Raw genomic sequence first — 26341 nt, 5'->3', positions numbered from 1 at the left:
TGACAAAAGCACAATGCAGAGAATATGTATAGTATGTTCTGTGCATGCATATAATTTCTTACAGAGGTCTAGAGAGCTTTTGGGTAACTAAATAAGAAACTATGAACACTGTTTCCTCCAGGGAGGGAAATTGGGTGAACCAGGGATGGGGTGGGAGGGAGAGACTTGGACTATAACTGCTTGAGTATCTTTTGAATCTTGGACCATATGAATGTAGCGAATGTATTCCCTATAAATAGCAAAATGTTATCACATAAAAAATATTTTAAATTCATCCATTGTAGAAAAATGTCTCGTTGTTCCTCCTATTTATAACAAGACCTATCATTTATTTAGCAATGAACACTCTTCTTTTCCTTGAAACATTTTTCCCCATATGTGTATTGTTGACAATTTAGGGTATCCTTTATTATTCCAGGGAGTCCTGTGCATTGTGGGATGTTTAGCAGCAGCATCCCTGAACTCTACCTGCCAGATGTCAGTAGCATCCTCATTCCCTGTTGTGATAAACAAACATGTGTCTAGACATTGTCAAATGTGCCCCAGGAAGCAAAATCCCCTCAGTTCAGCACTACTGCCTTGAGACAGATCATGTGTACTGTTGAACCCAGTACATGGCTTAAGTAAATGCTCAATAAATGGTAATTGCAGTGGAAAGAAAAAGAATGGCTTTTGCAAAAACAGCAGCAGAGCTGTTAAGTAATAAAGAAATGGTCTTTTTTTTTTTTTCTTTGAAAACTATCACTTCAAGGAATTTTAGTCTCTGGATGAGATATAGACAAAATGAGAACCATTTCTCAATTCAGAAAATGCTTTTGGGTAGAAAAGATTACTAGGAAGCCAAAAGTAACAATAAAAATGTTTCCTTATTTGTGAACACTTCTGGGTTCTTCCCCTAACATTTTATTAATATAATGCAGAGGACTTTCTGTAGTCAACATAATTCTTTGATTCCCAGGAAATCTTTTAGTATAAGAATAGGACTTCTCCATCTGACTATAGCACCACCATTGAGATCTTTCTTTGGTATTAATATTATTTTAACATTTGTAATATTCTCCCCAAAATTAGGACATTATCTAGCATATCAGATGATTCAAAGTTAATGTAACCCATCTGGAAAATTTGCTACATTGACTGTCTATCACTAAAATGCAGTTAGCAAAACTCTTGAATATCAAAATTTCTTTTTATCCTAAGTAGTAAATATAATCCCTCACCCAAAGAAATTAACTGGGGATGTTTTAGACTCTAAAATATCACAGAGTAGAGGAATAGAAATTGTTGGATAATTTTTACCCTTTCTTTTCCAGTCACTACCACATCTATATTCACCCCAAGAAGCTCTTGGTACCTGGAATAATAATGAATGTAATCCACTTTATACTTTGTACAGAGTGCTGTTAGAATGTTTTCACGACTCAATTTGATGGGTTTTTTTAGTTAAATAAACAAATATGTATGTTTATTTAATCTGGATAAAAACATTTCATCAACATTTTTAAGGAAAAGATTTTTTGATATATTACATTTATACATATTTATGAGGTACATGTAAAATTCTGTACATGCATTGAATGTGTAATAATCCAGTTAGGATATTTAGGGTATTCACCACCACAGCATTTGTCATTTCTATGTGTTGGCTGCATTTCAGGTCCTCTCGTCCAACTATTTTGAAAAATGCAATGCATTGTTGTTAATTATAGTCACTCTACTCTGCTATCAAACAAGATTCATTCCTTCTACCTAACTGTTATTACTCTATTTGAATTGCAATAAAGGTAGATACTAGATTTTAGATGTTCGTAATAGAGTTATGTTGATTATATCAGTGTTTCTTGTCACTGATTACTCTGTGAAAATGTTAAGAGGAGATACACTATTGCTTTCTGATCTATTTCATATCCTCTGCACAGCTGAGATATTTGTTAAACCTCAAAGCATTTAGATTATCTGTATATCTTAATAGAGTGTCCACTTACAATTCAATATATACACATTCTAATCTCATTCATCTTCAAATTCAATTTTAACTGTTGAACACTGCTAGTATATAAACCTTTGCTTTTTATTTTTAACATTGCTTTATTTAAAAAAGGAAGAAAGAAAATCTTCGGCCCTGTATTTTTTTCTTGTAGCTACTATAAGAAATTGACACAAACTTGGCCTAAAACAACAGAAATTTATTATCTCACAGTTCTGGAAACCAGAAGTTTGAAATCAAGATGTTGTGTAGGCAGGCTTGCACTATCTCCAAAAGTCCTGAGGGAAAATCCATTACTGTCTCTTCCAGCTTCTGCCCACTGCAGCCTTCGTTGGTGTTCCTTGGCTTGTGGTTGCATCATTCCAGGTTTTGTTGCTATCTTCACATCACCGTTTCCCCTGTGTGAGTCTCCAATCATTCACTCTCTCTGTCTCCCTCTTCTAAGAATGTGTGCCAGGTGTGGTGGCTCACACCTGTAATCCCAGCACCTTAGGAGACCAAGGCGGGTGGATCACTTGAGGTCAGGTGTTCAAGACCAGCCTGGCCAACATGGTGAAACCCCATCTCTACTAAAATACAAAAATTAGCTTGGTTTGGTGGCATATACTTGTAATCCCAGCTACTGAGGAGGGTGAGGCAGGAGAATCACTTGAACCCAGGAGGTGGAGGTTGCAGTGGTCCTAGATCATGCCATTGCACTCCAGTCTGGGTGACAGAGTGATACACCATCTCAAAAAAAAAAAAAAAAAAAATATATATATATATATATACACACATCACTTGTGTTGACATTCAGGACACTCCCAGATAACCGTGGTTGATCTTGTCATCTCAAAAAACTTTAACTTAATCGTATTTGCAAAGACCTTTTTCCAAACAAGGTAACATTTACAGATTCTAAGAATTAGGATATAGAAATATCTTTGAGGGGGCCATTTTTCTACCATATGCTGAACATCAGCATATGAAAACCAAAAATGTTACAAAAATCAAATTTCAAGTGAGACATCGTATAAAAAAAATTTTGCCATCCAGCTGTATAATTGCAAAACCTAAAAGTATTAGTTTATTCCTACTCAAAATAATGTGCAAGTCAAAACATATTCTTAATGCAGATATTTAAAGAGTTTAGATTTAATGAGAAAGCAAGAAGAAACACCTAAACCAAAAAAAAAAAAAACCTAAATATATAAAAGAGATCATTTTCCTGAGTTATGCTGTTATGAGTCCAATCTGAGTTTTATACTATGTCTAGGTCATGACTATTTCTTATATAATTTCCAAAGGAAACTGTTAATTTATGTTTTCAAATGAAATATTCCATGGTAGTATATTTTTCAAATATATCGTGACTCATGAATTCAGCTTCTATTTATGTGTGTGTGTATGTGTGTGTGTGTGTGCGTGCGTGCCTGCGTGCACACATGCATGTGTATTCCACGTATTTTCTCAGGACGAAGTAGCAACAAATTTGGCATCAAAGTTTATACATAAGACCTGCTTATAAATAAAATGGCTATAGAAATGCTACTGCATGGATCTCTGATTTCCTAATATATTATTTCTTATACAAAATAATTGGACATTGGGCAATATGGAAGAATATAAGGGTTTGGAAGAACAATGAAAATGTGAAAATGGATAAGTTCCTTTACATATGAGGAAACACAGAGAGGTTTAAGTAACTTGCTCAAAGTCACATAGATAGCTAGTTAGGGTGAGAGTTCGATCTATCATTAGGAGCACATTGGCTGTTCTCACCACTTCATATTAATGAGCAGATGGGCTACAGGATGAACCTTTCACACTGGGAGAGCAGATAGAATTGTCATTGGGCCGTGTAGAGCAGACAGCAGGCTAAGAAAAATGGTTTCTCTAAGAAACAGTTCCACTTGCCTGTTTGGTCTCCCATCACCCAGTTTCACTGGCTTGAGGTCAGCAGAAGTGCATTGTATGCATTATGCATCAGGTACTGTACTTACAGCTGAGGCTACCAGGGAGAATCAGATGCAGCCTCACTCTAAGGAACAGAAGGCCAGAGAGAAAAACAGACACAAAACCAACAACTATGGAATAATATAACATTGCCTAATTTTTACGAGACCTCACCAGCCCGTGGATACAAATGAAATCTCATGTTGTAGTAATGCAGCTTCTTGAACATCTTCAGTACTCACAAATCCCTCACACCTAGGATGCAGAGTCCCACAGCTGTAGATCACAGATGTTCCCAAATAAATCTACCCCCACAGCCCTGTCAGGCACTGTAATTCTCTTCCAGGTACCCTGCCAGGAACCTGTCACCAACACAGCACCAACACTACAGAGTGTGGTAGTATGCCTCCCTCTCCTTCCTATTACTTGCTATTAACAAGGTCCAGAAAAGCGTGCTTGTGGGATCTCAGCAGATTTTGCTTTCGATTCTCCCTCCTTGCCTTAGCACTCATGTAAGAGTTCAGTCCTAGTGATGGATATGACAGCAGCCTAGGTAGGTTCATGCAGAGGACAGGAAATAGGAAGAAAAAGACCAAGTACATGCAGTGTGCAATTGGTGGAAAGATGATGATTCAGGGAGACGGGAGGAAGGGAGTCCTCCATCTTAAGAGAACAGGTGGAGTGGTGGAGACAAGGATACCTTCAGAAATAAAGGAATTGAAAATGTTCCTGTCTCAGTGAAGACAAATAGTCGTTTTCTGCTAATCAGAGATAGATCGTCTAATAAGAGATGAATAAGAAATTTACAATACAGTCATTAGAAATCAAAAAGAGGCAAAGCATGGTGACTCACACCAGTTATCCCAGCACTGTGGGAGGCCAACGTGGGCAGATGGCTTAAGCACAGTAGTTTGAGGCCAGCCTGCGCAACAGAGCGAGATCCTGTCTCTACGGAAAATACAAAAATTAGCCTGGCATGGTGATGTGCACCTGTAGTCTTAGCTACATGGGAATCTGAGGCAGGAGGATTGCATGTGACTGGGAGATTAAGGCTGCAGTCAGCTGTGATCATGCCATTGCACTCCAGTCTCGGTGATAGAGCGAGACCCTGTCTCCAAAAAAATAAAGAAATAAATAAGCTTGTATAACACAGCAGCCAACAGCATAGATTCTGGAGCTACAACGTACAGGTTTACAACCCAGGACTGTCATTTATGAACTTTGTGACCTTGAACAAATTACTTAACCCCTAGGTGCCTCAATTTCCTCATCTGTAAATGGGAAAAAAAATGTTTCCATTTACCTCAGAGAGTGGCTGCTGTGTAATATTTTAAAGTATTTGAGATAAGCCTGGTCCATAGTAAATGCTATATAATGTTATTAAATAAAATGAATAATTCTATTAAACAGTATTTAATTATAAGAAGCCATTGCTAATAATGAAAACATATTGCTGTGAAGGTCTCTGTCACTTTGAAACCTGTTATTCCAACCTGTCCTGATTGGTTATGCTGCATTTTTGTTTGTTTGTTTTGTTTTGTTTTGTTTTTTTTGAGATGAAGTCTTGCTCTGTTGCCCAGGCTGGAGAGCAGCGGTGCAATCTCTGCTCACTGTAACCTCCGCCTCCCAGGTTCAAGCTATTCTCCTGACTCAGCCTCCTCAGTAGCTGGGACTATGGGTGCATGCCAACACACCCAGCTAATTTTTTGTATTTTTAGTAGAGACAGGGTTTCACTGTGTTAGCCAGGATGGTCTCGATCTGCTGACCTCCTGATCCACCCACCTCAGCTTTCCAAAGTACTGGGATTACAGACGTGAGCCACTGCACAGGCCAGTTGCATTGCTTTTAATAGGAGATAGGACAGAGCAGACTGAGTGGACTAGGTGGTGAGATGGGATTTGCTAAACAAGAGGAGCAGAAAAAGCCAAACATGGGAGAAAAGATGGTTCCTTTGTTTGTTTCTTTGTTTCCTAGAACAAAGATCAGCACTCAGAATTCCTTACTTTCCTTTTAGCTTCACAAGCTTGTGTTCTATGTGTAAACTCAGCCTGGCATTACTTGCTGTCTCTATTTGAATGCAGCCTTGAAGCTGGCACACAAACCTGTCAGCTCTCTTTAACACGAACCTATACGGCTGATGCTGGTGCCCCGGCTATGCTTGCTCTGGTTCCAGTGAAAACTGACCTCTCAGGTGATGACAATGTCTTTCCTCCGTAACCTCTGTGAGGACCTCCAGATTACAACTGTTATTCACCTCCACCTCCCCATCACCTACCACCTATTTCTTATATAATGGGCATTAGATCATTTGTCTGTTGAATCAATAGATCTATTTTCATTTGTATTTTAAAGTATTTGCCTGAAAACTAATTTCTTTTATCCTGTATTTTGTTATCAAAATTTTCTTTTCTTCTTCTATTTTTTACTATTTTACCGTATATTAAAAGCTACCTTAAATCATTACTGGATTGAGACTATATAAATAAATAAAATTCACATAGATTATAGATTTTAGAGTTTATTAAATTTGTTTGTGGTCTTGAGCCTGTGAGTCTTGCAATATTTAGTTTGCTATTTGAATCAAGCAGTACAAAAGATTCAAACCATTGTCTCTAACCATCAGTGATTTTTCTCTTTATATGAGATGATGTGGATTTTGGTTCCACTCAGAGAATTTTATGTATAATCTTCTGGAAAAATTCCAAAACGTTTAAGGTAATTGTTTTTTTATCAGGGACAACTCCAGGAATGCATTGTCTCTATTGTAAGACTGCAAAAAAAGCACTTTTTTAATCATCATGATGACTTATTCAATTAAATTTCTCTCAATCTTTAAATTGGAAGTGCTCTTGTGGAAGGTATTTAGAAGAAATTGACTTAAAGCAGAGCTAGTAACTCCTCTTTCAGTCGTTAAGTCTAGATTAGAGATATTCATCAATTCTACCTATTTTTATATCGGTTGAATTTCTCAAAGTTTACATGTCTGGGTTATCTCCAAACTGAAAGTCTGCTTGGGGTAAAGTTTTAACTGTTCTCTCCCTATAGGAAATTTTAAAGATGGGGTAGCCATGTTTGGCAAAGGGTATAAAAAGGACAGTTAGAAGGGGAAGTGGTGTATATAAAACCTCAGAAACAAACTAACAAAAAAACTAAATAAGCCAAGCCAAAGGACATTTAGACGGTGTGCTAGCTGGTAGAGAAACATGAAACACCAAAGAGGTATTGATCTGAGACCCAACTCAGTGGATCACATTACAGCCTTTTTACACTTCGAGTGATGAGAATATTTACAACTTTGGCTCAGAGAGTGCTTCAGAAATTTAAATATTTTACATCTCTATTAATCTCCTCTCTCTTCATATTTTTAATAAAAATGTTAAGCTAGGATTATTACTGACTTCACTGGATTAAACATAATACAGTATAAATAGCCTAACATTAAAATATTTTCTGCTTCTTCATGAAGCTCAGTAAAATACACTGCTAGGAAAATTATGTACTGCAAATAGTACCATCCATGTGCAAACTGTAGTATTTAGAAAACAAAAATTCTACACACTTAATGTTAAGGCAATTTTATAAAAAGAATCCCTCGCTGTAAAATATCTCTGTAAAAAAAAAATGGCAGGGACTCACATGGCCTTTTCATTTACCATCTAATGGGAGGGAATCTCCAACTACCAATATCATCTGAATTCCTTTTTTTTCAAATTTGATAAAGTGATCTGCTTGTTACCTAATTGAGTTTCTTCATATGGTTTTTTAACTTGAAAAAAAAACTTTACTTAGCCAAAATATGTGCGTGTGTGAGTTCAGATGTTCAAGATGAAAGGATCAGAAATCAATGTTTTAAGTCCTAAGTTTTGATTGATTACTCAGAGGAGTGAACACCCCTAAAACTACTAAAACCAAATAAACTGACCACATAGTAAGTATTGGAAGTGGAGGATAAAGTTAATTACTAACTGGTATTTGTAAACTGAACATATGTAGGTTTTAGGGTTATATTCTTAGAACTTACATTCACCATCAGAGTGAATTGGCCCAATATAGAACTGTGAAATAACGGATTACAAAAAAAAAAAAAGAAGTTTTGTAGAGAAATCTCAAATGAAATGGCAACAGTGAAGTTGAGTTTTTCAGCTTTCTTAATGCCCTTGTTCTAAGTTGGTACTTACATGCTACTAAGAAATATTCAGGAAACTCAGTGTCATGCCGGTTTTTAAGAATCACCTCTCAGGGGGAAAAAAGGGAAAGGGGGTGATTTGTAGCATTTGCCACTTTCCCTGGAATAAATACTTACACCATTGCCTATTTCAAGCTAACAATGTGAATTCATTGAATATGGCATTTAGAAAAGATATGCAAAATTAGCTTTCATGAGCTAGTGCCAGCCTGCGCCATCATCCCTTTGACACTCCTCATCATGTTCAGAGAGGTTAGAAATGGATGTCAGGTCAAAAAACAGGAAGCTTTCTGGATGCAAATGTATATTTGTGTAATTATAATTGTCATTATGTGAACGCTATTACTGGGTAAAGAAAACAAGGGAATTCTGGGTATTTGCACATTTAGAAGCGCTACCAGGAGACCATGAAATCTAGAGAATATGCTGCAAGTCCCATTGCACATGAATTGGATAGTGTAGTCAGAAGGAAAATCACAGTTCTTGGAAAACCTCCAATATCTCATGATGGCTGGTTGTATGTTCCCTTGACGACTGCTCTGGTTAATCAAGGGTGTAAGTGAAACTCCTGCTTCAGTGGTCCTCAGGAATCATCACAGATCCTTTTTTAATACCAGTATATCATAGGAAAATGGCTTGGTTTTCTCTGTAATTTATTATAAAGTGTATTTTTGGGCTGTTTTGTCAGAGAGAAGACTAGCTAAAATACTCTAAAACTAGTGACCACCACACAACTATCATCTAGAGGCAGAAAGTCCTCAGAACAGTCACTTATTAGAGGTCATGGAGTGCTCTTTATACAAGCTGTATGGTCAGGCTGGCCAACTCTGTGATGTTTTAAACAAAAACAGGATGCTTTTTAAAAACAGTGTGTTTATATTGCTTTTATTTGACAAAGGTCCCGACACAGTGGCTTTTGTGCCTGATCCTTTTTGACATTGTTTAACATTTATTTTGTGCTGAGTTACACGGACAACCTCAAGAAATACGGCTGTGCTGATGGGGCCGTATGAAAACCATCCTACCTTTAGGAAACAGCGCTTCCTTAAATTTGCTTACCCAGCCATGACAATCACACTGGATAAGTAAAGTGGTAAGGAAAGCTGTATGTCTCTGGACAGTTTCACCCATACTGCCTAATGTCTAATCTTTGAAATATATTTTCCATGTTTTCCTGTTACAGACAGGGAGCTAAAACAATCATGCTATCAATTAGATCTTAAGTCAGTCTTTGTAGGGACCAGATTCCTTTCAGTGCCTCCATCTCTGCCATGTACCTTTACTGCCATCTGCTGATACTGTGTCTCTGGGCTCCCCATCTCCCATCCCAGCTAGTCTCCTGTAGAGCTGTCACTAGTCAGCTAAAACTCCTGGCTGAGCATGGAAATCATAGCGGCTAACAAGTGAACTTACCCTCTTTCTATCCTAAATGTAGCCTAAGAAGATTTTTTTGAATGAAAGCTCTGAGCTAGCGCTTTATTCATATGTTACCATTCGCTTCAGAGCTATAGACTTATGTTTATTCCGTATATATTAAGGCAAATTATTATTGGTCAGAAATTTAATAGTTATTAATCTGGAAATAATTAAAATCTGAAATATGATATTTTTGCATTTATTTTTAACATTTAACTGAAAGGAAAGGAAAGGAGAGAAGAGCGGAGGGGAGGGGTGGGGAAAGAGCAACGGAGAGGAGAGGAGAGGAGTGGAGAGGAGAGGAGAAACTTATTAGCTTTGTAAATGCATACCCAAAATCTAAAACAAACAAGCTAGTGTTATTTTTGGGTAATTGCCAAGCCTAAAGACAAGAGAAAAGAACACTTATGTTTTGCACCTGCGAAAGCATTCAGTATCATCATCAATTTTGCAATATTCCCTGGAAGCAGTTGGTGCTGTTCAGTTTTGTTACTGTTATATCATGGCTTCATGCTGCAATTATACATGAACTATGTTTTGCACACCTTCGGCCCAGACCAAGATACTGCTTTAAAACATTTAATTTCATTCTAGTTTAATGTCAGAAACTCATATAACTGCCAGATTTGACAAATAAACCACAGGTACCTTAAAAAGAAAAAAATCCAGACGTTCTATTTCTCTCTGGAAAGAAAACAAACCACTTTACTTATGTGCTTTTGAAATATGCCACTGGAAAAAACCAATGTGAGACAGATGCATTCAAATGCCTTTAGCACAAAACAAATCTGAGATGGAAAAGCCAAAGAAATTAGTCCTTCCAAATTTAAAGCCTGAAAAATCATGAAGGCATTACCAAATGGCTTGCTTAACTTTTTTTCATCTGCCTCTCACAAATTAAAGACAATTTTCTATTTTCATGTCCCTTCAAAGGCAAGGACTTAGTTTGGTCTTTCATTTTTGTGTTTTCTTATAGTAAAAAAAAAAAAAGAAAATGTGGGATTTTGGGTCAAGGTGACTCTGTAACTTCACACTTTTACATGCTAGCAATGATAGAAAAATAAAGAGAAGAAAACTGAAAACAAAGGCAAGTTCAAAAATGGGGCAAGCATATCTTTAGACAAGAAATAGACAAATCTGCAAAGCAGCAAAGAAGCTAACAGTGCATACTTGCTAAGATGTAAGTCTAGAAATAGAAAAGCTTAGCTCCTATAAGGTAAAAGGAATGAAAACTATTTCCTCAAAAAGATTTGTGAAAGGTTTGATATAGATATAGGTATATAAGGAGAAATGAAATGTATAAAGGAATATAAGTTTATTCATATATATATATTCAGAAAAAGAAAAAGCCTGCCATCTGGAATTTTGACTTTTAGCAAGCTGCCAGCCCAGGAAGAGAGCAGAATGCAATCCAAGTATCATGACCTGAATTATGCCAAGCAGTCTGTCAGCTCTGTGAATGGACCTGTGAATATTTCCAGGATCATTGTAGGACAGAACAATCAAATATCTTTTATCCAAGATTTTGGTTTCGGTGTCAAAAGATCAGGTACAGTTCTCATTCAGCAGGTAGGATTGGGCACAGCAGAACACAGGACATGAAGAATGGGAATAGGCAAAAAGAAAGAAAAAGAAAAATAAGTCCCATTCAAAATGGGCCTGTGCAGCACAATATTAGAACCCATGTTAATATTGGAAAAGGAAGCAAGCAAACCAGCAAGTGGAACAGGAATCATTCTAGATGAAATAATTTTTATGGAAGAGTCCATAAAAACTCCAAAGTGTTTTTTAAAACACTAGAAAGAATAAATGAAGGAATAATTTTACTGTTTAAAAAGGGAAATTACAGGCCACAGCCCTATCCACCTTCTCTCCCCACCCCACCCACACATGCACACACTGTCAATGCCACCAGTGCAAATGCACACATGGAGGCTGGAATCCCTGCACCTGCCAGCACCCTGTGCCTGCCACACCACCACCACTATCAGGGCAGGAGCATCGCATCCCCACTCCCACCGGTATTCCGCCCCAGCCAACATGCATGCACCCTACCGCCCTGCCATGGTGCAGGCATGTGCAACAGATCCTGCTGCTGCCACCCTGATGCAGTGCTTTGGCCAGCACCCCTTCACCGGAGTGTTCTGCCCAGCAGACTGGAAATATCTCAGCCCCTCCATCACAGCAGGTTCATCACCTCAAGCAGCCACAGAGAAAAAGCCAGGAGTCTGGCAACAGCCTCACCCCTAGAGTTAGAGCACACAGCCTACAAGTGCTGAGCTGAGCCCCGACTCCCTAAAACCTTCCAGAAATGAAGCCAGTTGACTGAACCCACTTTGTACCACAATCAACCCCACAAGGAAATCAAAGAAGATAAAAGCAAACAAACAAACAAAAAATATATCCAAAGGATAGCAACTTCAAAGACTGAAAGCATATCAGCCTATAACAGATAAGAAAGAACCAGCGCAAGAACTCTGACAACTCAAAAACCCAGAGTGTCTTTTTATGTCCAAACAACTGAACTAGTTCTCCAGCAATGGTACTTAATTTGGCCAAAATGGTTGGAATGACAGAATCGAATTCAGAATATGGATGGGAACAAAGATCAAGATGCAGGACAAAGTCAAAAATCCAAGGAATCTAAGGAGTACAATAAAAACATACAAGAGATGAAAGATGAAACAGTCATTTTAAGAAAGAACCAAGCTGACCTGAGACAGCTGAAACTCTCTTCAAGAATTTTCTAACACAATTGCAAGTATTAACAGAATTGACCAAGTAGAGGAAAAAAAATCTGAGAGCTCGAAGACCAGTTCTCCAAAATAACTTAGTCAGACAAAAATAAAGATAAATGAATAAAAGATGAATAAAACCTCCAAGAAATATGAGATCAGGTAAAGAGACCAAATCTGCCACTCATGGGCATCCCCAAAAGAGAGGGAGAGAAAGCAAGCAACATGGAAAACATGTCAGAATATTGTCCGTGAAAATTTCCCCAACCTCGCTAGAGAGGCCAACATTCAAATTCAGGAAATGCAGAGAACCTCTGCGATATACTATATAAGATGACCATCCCCAACATATAGTCATCAGATTCTCCAAGGTTAAAATGCATTTAAAAATGCGTCAACAGCAGCTAGAGAGAAGGGGCAGGTCACCAACAAAGGGAACCTCATCAGGCTAACTGCAGACTTTTTAGCAGAAACCCTAGAAGAAGAGATTAGAGACCTATATTCACCATTCTTAAAGAAAAGAAATCCCAACCATGAATTTCATATTCAGTTAAACTAAGTTTAAAAGCAAAGAAGAAATAAGATCCTTTTCAGACAACCAAATGCTAAGTAAATTTGTTACCACCAGACACACCTTGCAAGAAATCCTTAAGGAAGTACTAGATATGGAAAGGAACTACAACTATCAGCCACTACAAAAACTCAATTAAGCACATAGGCTGTTGACACCATAAAGCAACCACCCAATCAAGTCTGCATGTTTTCAACTAACAACTTGATGACAGGATCAAATCTGCACATATCAATATTAATCCTGAATGTAAACAGGCTAAAAGCCTCAATTAAAGGGCACACAGTGATAAGTTGGACAAAGAAACAAGACCCAAATATTCAAGAGACCCACCTCATATGCAATGACACCCATACCCTTAAAATAAAGAGATAGGGGGAAATCTGCTAAGCAAACAGAAAATGGAAAAAAGCAGGAGTAGCTATTCTAATTTCAGACAAACAAACTTCAAACATGATCAAAGAAGATAAATAAACTTATTATGTAATGGTAAAGGGTTCAATTCAAAAAGAAGACCTAATAATCCTAAATATATACACACTCATCACAGGACCCAGATTCATCAAGGAAGTTCTTAGAGACCTACAAAGAATCTTAGCTAAACATACAATAATAGTGGGAGATTTAAAGACCCCACTGAGAATATTAAACAGATCAGTGAGGCAGAAAACTGATAAAGATATTCAGGACCTGAACTTAACACTTGACCAAATGGACCTAACAGACATCTCCACCCAAAAACAACAGAATAGACATTCTCATCTGCATATGGTGCCTACTCTAAAATAAAGGACAACATTTGGCATGAAACAATCTTCAGCAAATTTAAACAAACAAAACCATACCAGCCATACTATCAGACTACAGTGCAATAAAAATAGAAATCAATACTAAGAAAAATGATTAAAATTACACAATCACATGGAAATTAGACAACCTGATCCTGAATGACTTTTGAGGAAACAACAAAATTAAGGCATCAATCAATAAATTCTTTGAAAAGAATATGAATAAAGATACAACATACAAGAATTCCTGGGGCACAACTAAAGAAGTAGTGAGGGAAAGTTACAGTGCAAACTGCCCACATCAGAAAGTTAGAAAGATCTCAAATTAATAACCTAACACTACATCCGGAGGAATTAGAGAAATAAGAACAAACCAACTACAAAGCTAGAAGACAAGAAATAACCAAAATCAGAGCTGAACTGAACAAAACTGAGATGTAAAAAAGAAACACACACAAAGGATCCAAAACTCTATGTGTTTCTTTTTCTAAATAATAAATAAGACTAATAGACTGAGGCTAACTTTTTTAAAAAAGACTAAAACACAATCAGAGATGACAAAGGAGACATTACAACCAACCCCACAGAAAAACAAAAACTCTCAGAGACTATGAAAACACCACTATGCACACAAACTAGAAAACCTAGAGAAAATGACTAAATTCCTGGACACACGTATCTCCTAAGATTGAACCAAGAAAAAATTGAACCCCTGAACAAACCAATAATGAGTTTCAATGTTGAATCAGTAACAAAAAGCCAAACAACCAGAAAAGGCCCAGTACCAGATAGATTTACAGCTAAATTCTATCAGAGATATAAAGAAGAGCTGGTACTGTTTCTACTGAAACTATTCCAAAAAATCAAGAACGAGGGACTCGTTCTTAATTTATTCTATGAGGTAAGCATCATCCTGATATCAAAACCTGGCAGAGACACAGCAACAAAAAAAATGGAAACTTCAGACCAATATCTTTGATGAACATCAATGCAAAAATTCTAAACAAAATATGAGTAAACCGAATCCAGCAACACATCACAAAGCTTATCCACCATGACTAAGTAGGCTCTATCCCTGGGATGCAATATTTGCATAAACATATGCAAATCAATACATGGGATTTATCCTCTAGAACTAAAAATAAAGACCACATGATTATCTCAATTCATGCAGAAAAGGCTTTTGATAAAATTTAACATCACTTCATGTCAAAAACCCTTGATAGACTAGGCATTAAAATAACATACATCAAAATAATAAGAGCCATCAATAACAAACCCACAGCCAGCATTGTACGGAATGGGCAAAGGATGGAAGCATTCCCCTTGAGAACCAGAGCAAGAAAAAAATGTCCACTCTTACCACTGCCACTCAATAATAGTACTGGAAGTCTTAGCCAGAGCAATCAGGCAACAGAAAGATATAAAAGTCAACCAAGTAAGAACAGAGAAAGTCCAACTATCTCTCTTTACAGACAATTAATTCTATACCTAGAAAACTTCCCAAAAGATCTGCTCCTAGGAGTCTCAGCTCCTAGACCTGATAACAACTTCAGCAGTTTTAGGATAAGAAATCCACATTAAAAAAAAATCAGTAGCATTTCTATAGGTCAAAAACATAGAAGCTGAAAGCCAAATCAAGAATGCAATCCTATTCACAAGACTCACAAAAAGAATAATACCTAATAATACGGCTAAGCAGGAAGGTAAAACATCTCTACAATGAGAATAACAAACACTGCTGAAAGAAATTGGAGATGATACAAACAAATGGAAAATCATTCCACACTCATGATTAAGAAGAATCAGTTTGCTAATATGGCCATACTACCTAAAGCAATTTACAGATTCAATTCTATTTCTACCCAACTACAGATGACATTCTTCTCAGAATTGGAAAAAAAAATTTTTTAATTCATATAGAACCAATAAAGAGCAAGTATAACCAAGGCAATCCTAAGCAAAAACAGCAAAGCTAGAGGCATTATGTTACCCAACTTCAAACTATGCTGCAAGCCTACAGTAACCAAACAGCATGGTACTTGTACAAAAACAGAAACATAGACTTATGGAACAGAATAGAGACCCCAAAAATAATGCCACACACCTACAACCATCTGATCTTCAATAAAGTTGACAAAAAAAAGCAATGGGAAGGGACTCCCTATTCAATCCATGGTGCAGGGATAAACTGGCTAGCCATATGCAGAAGATATAAACTTACACTGTATATAAAAGTCAATTAAAGATGGATTATAGACTTAAATAAAACTATAAAAACTCTGGAAGATAACCTAGAAAATACCATTCTAAATATGAACCCTGGCAAAGATTTCAAGACAAAGGCATCAAAAGCAATAGCATCAAAACCAAACAATGACAAAGACCTAATTAAACTAAAGAGCTTCTGAAAAACCAAAAGAAACTATGAACAGAGTAAACAGACAACCTACAAGATGGAAAAAAATATTTTAAACTCACAAAGGTCTAATACACAGATTCTATCAAAAACTTAGATTAACAAGCCAAACACAAACAACCTTATTAAAAAGTGGGCAAAGAACTCAACAGAATTTAACAGACAATAAGATATACATGTGGCCAACAAGCATATAAAACAATGTCCAACATTATTAATTATTAGAGAAATTTAAATCAAAACCACAATGAGAAACCATCTCACACTAGTAAGAATGGCTATTAGTAAAAGTCAAAAAATAACAGATGCTGGAAAGGTTGTGGAGAAACAGGAACTCTTATACACCGCTGGTGGGAATATAAATTAGTTCAGCCACTGTGGAAAGCAGTTTGGCAATTTCCCAAAAAACTTAAAACAGAATTACCATTGGACCCAGTAATTCCACTGTTGGGTATATGCCCAAAGAAATAAAAATTGTTGGGCCAAAAAGACATATTGCACACATAAGTTCATCACAGCACTATTCACAATAGCAAAGGCATGGAATCAACCTAAATGCCTATCAGTGGTAGATTGAATAAAGAAAATGTGGTAAATATATACCAAAGAATACTACACAACCATAAAAAAGAGACCATGTCTTTTGCAGCAAAATAGATGGAGTTGAAGGCCATTATTCTAAGTGAACTAACGCAGGAACAGAAAACTAAATACCACATGATCTCATTTATAAGTGGGAGCTAAACATTCAGTGCTTAGCTCAAAGGGAACACAAAGAAGGGAACAACAGACTCTGGAGCCTACTTGAGGGTGGAGGGTGTTAGGACAGTGAGAGTCAAAAAGACTACCTAACAGTACTATGCTTACTACCTAGGTGATGAAATAATCTATACACCAGGACACACAATTTACCTATATAATAAACTGCAACATGTACCTCTGAATCTAAAAGTATTTAAAAAATGATTACAACTTTAATAACACTTATTGCTGCTTATATCAAGAGTGGAAACTAAATTTCAATATTTTCAATTAAAAATAACATTTTAAAATAAAGTATCATATTAAAATATCAGTTAAAATATGGGAAAACTATAAAAGCATGACAGGCAGAAGTCAAACAAAAAAATCAAAATTTTGAGAGTAAAAAAATTCATAGACATTTAAAACTCAGTAGATAGGATCAACTGTAGTCTAAAAACAGTTGAAGAAAAAAATAACAGCTAAGAAGACTACCAGACAGAAAAATTAAGAAGTTTTTTAAAGAGTAAAAACAAGATTAAGAAACTCAGAGGACAGCTTAACAGCCTTCCATAAAATGGCTAACATAAGTTCTACAAATAGAGATTTCAGTATATTAGTCCATCATCATGCTGCTATAAAGGACTGTCCCAGACTGGCTAATTTATAAAGGAAAGAAGATTGACAGTTCTGCATGGCTGGGGAGGCCTCCAGAAATTTACAATTATGGCAGAAGGGGAAGCAAATATGTCCTTCTTCAGATGATGGCAGGAAGAAGTGCAGAGCAAAGAGGGGAAGAGACCCTTATAAACCATCAGATCTCATGAAAACTCACTCACTATCACAATAACAGCATAGAAGTAACCACTTCCATGATCAAATTACATCCCATGACACATGGGTATTATGGGAACTACAATTCAAGATGAGATTTGAGTTCGAACGCAGACAAACCATATTATTCAAAGAATACCAAAAAGCAATATTCAAGATGATTCAGGTAAAAATTTTCCAAAGTTTGAGGAATTGGTTTTTAATTTTGAATATTTAATTTTTGCAGGTCTACAGTGGATGTCTATATTTATGGGGTATATGGGATGTTTTGACACAGATAAACAATGTGTAAATCACAACAGTTTAAATGGGGTATCCATCAACATAAGCATGTATCCTTTGTCTTACAAATAATCCAGTTATTTATTTTAAAGTGTACAATTAAGTCATTATTGACTATAGTCACCTGTTGTGCAATCAAATAGTAGCTCTTATTCATTCTGTCTAACTATATTTTTGTACCCAGTAACAGTCCTGCCAACCCCCCAGATTCCTACTATACTTCCCAGTCTCTGGTAATTATTCTATGTTCATGAGTTCAATTGTTTTAATTTTTAGCTCCCGCAACCAAGTGAGAAAGTTTGTCTTTCTATGCCTGATTTATTTTGCCTAACATAATGATCTTGAGTTCTATCCATGTTGCTGCAAATGACAGGATCTCATTATATTTTATAGCTGAACAGTACTCCACTGTGTCTATGTCTCACATTTTCTTTATCCATTTGTCTACTGATGAAAACTTAGCTTACTTCCATATCTTGGCTATTACATACATAGATGTACCTGGAAGGAAGGCATGGAATCCAGGAAACAGAAAAATGTTGGAAAATTATTTAACTCTCGTTTTTTAATAAAAGCTGAATTTTCATCTTAAGAGATAAGATTAAAAAACATATATTCAGTATCCAAAATTTAGAAAACACAAATAAGCAAAAGACACAATTTAAAAATCATCCTCAGGCCAGGTGCAAACGCTCATGCCTATAATCCCAGGTCTTTGGGAGGCAAAGGCAGGAGGACCACTTAAGCCCAAAAGTTTAAGACCTGCCTAGGCAACGTAGTGGGACCCTATCTCTACACACATACATACACACACATACACACACACACAAACACACACACACACACACACACACACACACACATCTTCATTCCTAGTGAAACAGGAAAGTTCCCAGATTACCCTCACAGGACGTGCAACAGGGGTGTGACTCACCTGTGTGGTAATCCTGCAGTTCAGACCCCTAGGAGTGGCACGCAGATGTGCAGGTATAGAGGCCAGGGCGAGTGCTTTGGGCTCTCAGTCCCTCAGTAGCATCTAGAGGTGGGTGTCTGTGACTCCCAAAGCCCAAGTGGGTATGTGTTACAGTGTGCTCCTTTAGCTTTGCTACCTACAGATGGCTTATGTGTTAATCAGCTCAATGGACCCTCTATCTTACTGTAAGGCCAGGGGGCCAGTGTGACAGTCTTCTGTATCCTGAGCTCTTGCCCAGTGTCCCAGAAGAATCACATCATACCACATTAAAGGAAAAATGCAAGATTTAATTGAGGGATGGAGGTGGCTCTCAGCAAGATGGATGAGAGCTGAAAGGGGCAATGGAGTGGGAAGATGGTCTTCCCCTGGAGTCGAGCCATACAGCAGCTGGACTCTTCTCTGATCGCCTCCAGCCAAACTCCCCTTCGCATCCAGACATCCATCTTCTTCTGTCTTTCTCTGCTACATCATTCCCATGGCTGGTCTCCTAGTCTGCTGGTCTCAACCTTCAGCTTCTTCTGTGTGTGCCTGCTAAGTTCTCAGGTTTATATCGGCACAGGATGAGGGGCGTGGTGGGTCAGAGTGGTCATGGAAAATGCAACATTTGGGCACAAAAGCAGGAGTGCCTGTTGTCATTTAGGTCTGTGGGCACAGGCCTAAGGATGGAGCCTCACCAGGGAACCAGCCCTTCTCTACCCAGCACTTTCCTGCCCACCTCCCATATCACTGGCAAACAGAGATAGCCACTGTTAATATTAGTAAAAGTAGCTCTGGTATTATCCTATGCATATTTTTATTAAAATTATATTATGTAATTTGAATTACATGTATTCCTTTTCCTATTTCACACAAATATCTCTCTGTTATTCTATAGCTCTTGTTTAAGAGCTAGACAAATTATTTAAAATACTTGATTTAATTAATTAAGCAATGCACTCTTCTTTTTTCACATTTTTACAGGGTTTTCATTTGTTTTAGATAAACTGAACCTCCATTTGGGCAGGTCTTCTAAAAATCCACAAATAAATTGTCTTTTCAAAATCAGAATGTTTCCTCCGCTATTGCTTAGCATACCTGAAGATTATAAATCTAAAGTACAAAAATGTTAAGGACACTGAAAGAAAAAAGCTCGGTTTCATCGAGTTTTAGCTTTTAAAATAATGCAACTAGAGTATTTGATTTTGAATTTCATTATGAACAATATTAGTAGAAGTGGATGAACACTTCAACTTGACTGTGTAATTTATTTTTACAAAAATCTCTTTAGAGATCCCTGTCTAGTCAGCAAATAATTGCTTTAACTTGGATTTTAATATTAGCACTGAATGATTTATGTACATTAAATAATGTGATTCTCACTAACCATTTATGAGCTTAGAATGATTATCTCCCTTCTGTGCATAATCACACTTCAGGGAAGAAAGGTTAAGTGGTTTGCCTAAGATCACTCAGCCAGTCAACGGATTATCTCAAAATATGATCCTTAAGTCTTTAAATCATTAGACTCGGCTGGCCTCAGCAATACTTGAGAGGCATAAAGGATATGCACTTAGTCTCTTCCACAAACGATTTATGTGGCATAATATCTCATTTGTTTTTAGGGTTTTTTGTTTTCTTGCGACACAATTTGGTCTGTAAGTAAACATGAGACATCATTAAAATAAACATGATATGAATTAACATGTGGAAAAAATTCTGGGAGACTTAGCAGAACAATTTCCAACATAGTACCTAAACCAGGCAGATAATATAAACTATCATTTGTGGAAGGGTCAGAGGGAGAAAAGAAAGAATAACAGAAGCAAACAGAGTAGAATAGCTTCCTTTGGTGGAGCTTCGGTTCCAGGTTAGATTTCAACAAGCTCTGAATGAAACAAGCAGAGATCTTGTGCGTTCCCTGAGAGCAATTCTCTCCTACAACACACAATTCACACTAAATGGGAAACTGCAAAATTCAAAAATTTTAACTGTGACCTGATCAGACTTAGAAATGACCTGGGTAAATTAGAGTGGAAGCCAAAAAGGTAGTGGAATGATTTACTGGAAGGACAGTATCAGATTCGTATTACCTAGCAGGCGGGGAGATGGAACCAGCCCACAGCTGTGCCTTTAAGAGCAGTAAAGGAAAGTAGGAGCTTAGGATTTGTTTTTGTTTTTGTTTTTTTCATTCAACTAAGTCAACAAAATTATTTTAAGAAAAAGTAGTACTAAACTATTTAACCAATAATTGTTTAATAAAATTGACTTTTTGTTTTAAAAATAAAATGACCAGCTTCTCCTGGTCTGTGAGGAATGGCTCTGGTTTTAAAACTGAAAGTCCCACGTCCTGGGAAACTCCTCAGGCCCAGGCAAACAAGAAAGTCTGGTTAAAATAAAAAATAAAAATTAAGTGTGATCATTGTTCAAAATATGAAAAATACAAATAAGGAAAAATGAGAAATTAAATCATCTATACTCTCAGTGTGCAGAAACAGCCACTGTTAATCTCAATAAACATACTTGTATTATCTCTACGAAATAAACTTCATGCAATGCAAGTTACTATTGCTACAATATAGCAGGTGCCAGGGTAATATTGTTCGGATTTTCTTTAACATTCTAAATAAACTGTTTTAAAAGTATGTATGCCAAGTACCTTACTACAGGTACCTTTTCATATGATTGCATCATTTTATAACCTCTGATAAATTTTCAGTTGTGTGTTAACCATTTCTGCTATTCATTCTATAAATTCCCTTAACCTTATACTTTTCTTCATCTCTAAGACACAGTACAAGCTGGTACATTAACAGCATGCTTTCTGAGTTCTGATTACTGTATCACAGTGTAATCTCACTGCTCAGGGGTATGCAGCCTTTCATTTCTTATTCCATTTCTATTTCCCTGTAGGCCAGGGAGGGGAAATTTCTCCCTGGGAGTTTAGCATCATTTAACATTGATGTTACTTGTCCAACAATCTCCTGCATGAGTGAGACCACATGTCAACCACGGTTAGCACTTAAAATTGATCAATACCTACTTATATACAAGAAGCTTTTTTTGTTTTGTGGGAGGTTTAACTTCCTAAAAGCATTCCAAGTCCAGTTTTAAAGTCAGTAGGAGAGAAGGAAAATAAAACGTAGTGTTAGAAAAGAAATACATCTTTTATCTACTTGAAAATGTCCACACTTGGCTGGAGCCATATTTCAGGATTGTTGCAATCCAGAAAGTACCTCTCTTAAGAAGTACTTACTATCCACGTGTGAAGTTATCCCTTTCTTGCCAATAACACACATAATAATGACCTCTTCTGTTTTGTGTTTAGCTACACAATGCCTGTTGGGAGTCCTGGAGTTGTTTGTATGATTGAAATGACTGCAGATGGAAAACCTCCAGCACAGAAGAAAGACACAGAGACTTCCCATGCCTCTCAGGTAGGTATGCAGATATCCAGTTCCAAACACTAATTGTGCCCTCAGTATTTCAAATAAGTATATTTTTATGTTACTAAGCAGTAATCGTTGGTTTTGAAGAGCATCTTTATTTCTCCCTTCATTTCATTATTTATCCAGTCTACATTCAGGAACCAGTTGTTCACTTTCCATGAAGTTGTATGGTTTTGAGTTCGTTTCTTAATCCTGAGTTCTAATCTGATTGCACTGTGGTCTGAGAGACTGTTTGTTATGATTTCCTTTCTTTTACATTTGCCGAGGAGTGATTTACCTCCAATTATGTGGTCAACTTTAGAGTAAGCATGATGTGGTGCTGAGAAGAATGTATATTCTGTGGATTTGGGGTTAAGAGTTCTGTAAATGTCTATTAAGTTTGCTTGGTCTGAATCTGCATTGAAATCCTGGATTTCCTTGTTGATTTTCTGTCTCATTGATCTGTCTAATATTGACAGTGGAGTGTTAAAGTCTCCCACCATTTTTCTGCAGGAGTCTAAGTGTCTTTTTAGGTCATTAAGGACTTGCATTATGTATCTAGGTGCTCCTGTACTGGGTTCATATATATTTAGGATAGTTTGCTCTTCTTGTTGTATCGATCCTTTTACCATTATGTAATACGCTTTTTTGTCTCTTTTGATTTTTGTTGGTTAAAATTCCATTTTATCAGAGACTAGAATTGCCACCCCCACTTTTTTTTGCTCTCCATTTCCTTGGTAAATCTTCCATCCCTTCATTTTGAGTCTATGTGTGTCTTTGCACATGAGATGGGCTTCCTGAATACAGCACACCAATGGTTCGTGGCTTTTTATCCAATTTGCCAGCCTGTGCCTTTTGATTGGGGCATTTAGTCCATTTACATTTAATGTTAATATTGTTATGGGTGAATTTGATCCTGTGATTTTATTACTGGTTGGTTGTTTTGCCCTTTGGTTGGCATGATTTCTTCATTGCATTGTTGGTCTTTACCATTTGGTTCTTTTTTGCAATGGCTGGTACTAGTTTTTCCTTTCTGTGGTTAGTGCTTCCTTCAGGAGCTGTTACAGGGTGGGTCTGGTAGTGACAAAAGATGTTCTTCAAAACCAATGAGAACAAAGACATGACATACTAGAATCTCTGAGACACATTCAAAGCAGTGTCTAGAGGGAAATTCATAGCAATAAATGCCCACATGAGAAACAGGGAAAGGTCTAAAATCGACACCCTATCATCAAAATTGAAACAGTTAGAGGAGCAAGATCAAAAAAACTCAAAAGCTAGCAGAAGACAAGAAATAAGTAAGATCAGAGCAGAACTCAAGGAGATAGAAACACAAAAAAAACCCTTCAAAAAAATCTACAAGTCCAGGAAGTGGTTTTTTGAAAAGATCAACAAAATAGATAGACCTCTAGCCAGACTATTAAAAAAGAAAAGAGAGAACAATCAAATAGATGCAATAAAAAATGATAAAGGGGACATCATCACCAATTCCACAGAAATACAAACTACCATCAGAAATTACTACAAACAACTCTATGGACACAAACAGGTAAATCTGGAAGAAATGGATAAATTCCTGGACACTCGCACTCTCCCAAGACTAAACCAGGAAGAAGTTGAATCCCTAAATAGACCAATAACAAGGTCTGAAGTTGAGGCAGCAATTAATAGACTACCAACTTTAAAAAGCCCAAGTCCAGACGGGTTTACAGCCAAATTCTACCAGAGTTACAAAGAAGAGCTGGTACCATTCCTTCTGAAACTATTCCAAACAATACAAAAAGAGAGAATGCTCCCCAACTGATTTTGTGAGACCAACATCATCCTAATACCAAAACCGGGCAGAGACATAACTAAAAAAGAAAACTTCAGGCCAATATCCATGATGAACATCGATGCAAAAATCTTCAATAAAGTACTGGCAAACAGAATGCAACAGCAAATCAAAAAGCTTATTTGTCATGATCAAGTAGGCTTCATCCTGGAGATGCAAGGCTGGTTCAACATATGCAAGCCTATAAATGTAATCCATCACATAAACAGAACCAAAGACAAAAACCACATGATTATCTCAATAGATGCAGAAAATGCCTTCAAAATTCAAAAGCCCTTTATGCTAAAAACCCTCAATAAACTAGGCATCAATGGTACATATCACAAAATAATAAAAGCTATTTATGACAAACCCACAGCCAGTGTCATAGTGAATGTGCAAAAACTGGAAGCATTCCCTTTGAAATCCGGCACTAGACAAGGATGCCCTCTCTCACCACTCCTATTCAATATAGTATTGGAAGTTCTAGCCAGGGCAATCAGGCAAGAGAAAGAAATAAAGTGTATTCAAATAGGAAGAGAGGAAGTTAAATTGTCTCTATTCACAGATCACATGACTGTGTATTTAGAAGACCCCATCATCTCAGTCCAAAATCTCCTGAAACTGGTAAGCAAATTCAGCAAAGCCTCAGGATACAAAATCAATGTGCAAAAATCACAAGCATTTCTATACACCAATACCAGACAAACAGCCAAATCAAAAGTGAACTCCCATTCACAATTGCTACAGAGAGAATAAAATACCTAGGAATACAAATAACAAAGGATGTAAAGGACCTCTTCAAGGAGAAGTACAAACCACTGCTCAACGAAATAAGAGGACGAAAAGAGATGGATAAACATCCCATGTTCATGGTTGGGAAGAATCAACATCATGAAAATGGCCATACTGCCCCAAGTAATTTACAGATTCAACTCTATCCCCATCAAGCTACAATGAACCTCTTCACAGAACTGGAAAAAAACACTCCAAACTTCATATGGAACCAAAAGAGAGCCCACATAACCCAAAAAACCCTTAAAAAAAAGAACAAAGCTGGAGGCATCATGCTGCCTGACTTCAAACTATAGTACAAGGCCACGGTAATCAAAACAGCATGGTACTGGTAACAAAACAGAGACATAGACCAATGGAACAGAACAGAGGCCTCAGAAGCAACACCACACATCTACAATCATCTGATCTTTGACAAACCTGACAAAAACAAGCAATGGGGAAAGGATTCCCTGTTTAATAAATGATGTTGTGAAAACTGGCTAGCCATGTGCAGAAAGCAGGAACTGAATTCCTTCCTGACACCTTACATTAAAATTAACTCCAGATGGATTAAAGATCTAAACATAAGACCTAACACCATAAAAACCCTAGAAGAAAACCTAGGCAAAACCATTCAGGACATAGGCATAGGCAAGGACTTCATGGCTAAAACACCAAACGCAATGGCAACAAAAGCCAAAACAGACAAATGGGATCTAATTAAACTCCAGAGCTTCTGTACAGCAAAAGAAACAATCATTAAAGTAAACCAGCACCAACAGAATGGAAAAATATTTTTGCAATCTACCCATCTGACAAAGGGCTAATAACCAGAATCTACAAAGAACTAAAACAGATTTACAAGAAAAAAAACAAGCAAACCCATTCAAAAGGGGGCAAAGGATATGAACAGACACTTTACAAAAGAAGACATTGATGAGGCCAAGAAACATATGAAAAAATGCTCATCATCACTGGTCATTAGAGAAATGCAAATCAAAACCACATTAAGATACAATCTCACACCAGTTAGAATGGTGATCATTAAAAAATCTGGAGACAACAGATGCTGGAGAGGACGTGGAGAAATAGAAACACTTTTACACTGTTGGTAGGAGTGTAAATTAGTTCAACCATTGTGGAAGACAGTGTGGCAATTCCTCAAGGACCTAGAAATATAAATACCATTTGACCCAGCAATTCCATTACTGGGTATATATCCAAAGAATTATAAATCATTCTATTATAAAGACACATGCACATGTATGTTTATTGCGGCACTCTTTGCAATAGTAAAGACCTGGAACCAACCCAAATGTCCATTATCGATAGACTGGATAAAGAAAATGTGGCACATATACACCATGGAATACTACACAGCCATAAAAAAGGATGAGTTCGTGTCCTTCATAGGGACATGGATGAATCTGGAAACCATCATTCTCAGCAAACTGACACAAGAACAGAAAACCAAACTCC

The 26341-nt window shown here is 37.0% G+C and overlaps 1 protein-coding gene across 1 annotated transcript in view; it reads left to right on the top strand.

The window, feature by feature from the left end:
* The window catches only part of LOC116565673 (protein eyes shut homolog), a 360208-nt gene that overhangs the window by 45764 nt on the left and 288103 nt on the right, over positions 1-26341 (top strand). The window contains exon 3 of the mRNA XM_032299379.1: positions 22173-22281. Coding sequence (XP_032155270.1) covers positions 22173-22281 — 109 coding nt within the window. The remainder of the gene's footprint in view (positions 1-22172; positions 22282-26341) is intronic.

The sequence above is a fragment of the Sapajus apella genome, unplaced genomic scaffold (genome assembly GCF_009761245.1).
Source record: "Sapajus apella isolate SASKATOON/1434 unplaced genomic scaffold, GSC_monkey_1.0 scaffold41, whole genome shotgun sequence".
Lineage (NCBI taxonomy): Eukaryota > Metazoa > Chordata > Mammalia > Primates > Cebidae > Sapajus > Sapajus apella.
Note: the sequence above shows the minus strand (reverse complement) of the source record. Positions and strands in the feature narration are given on the sequence as shown.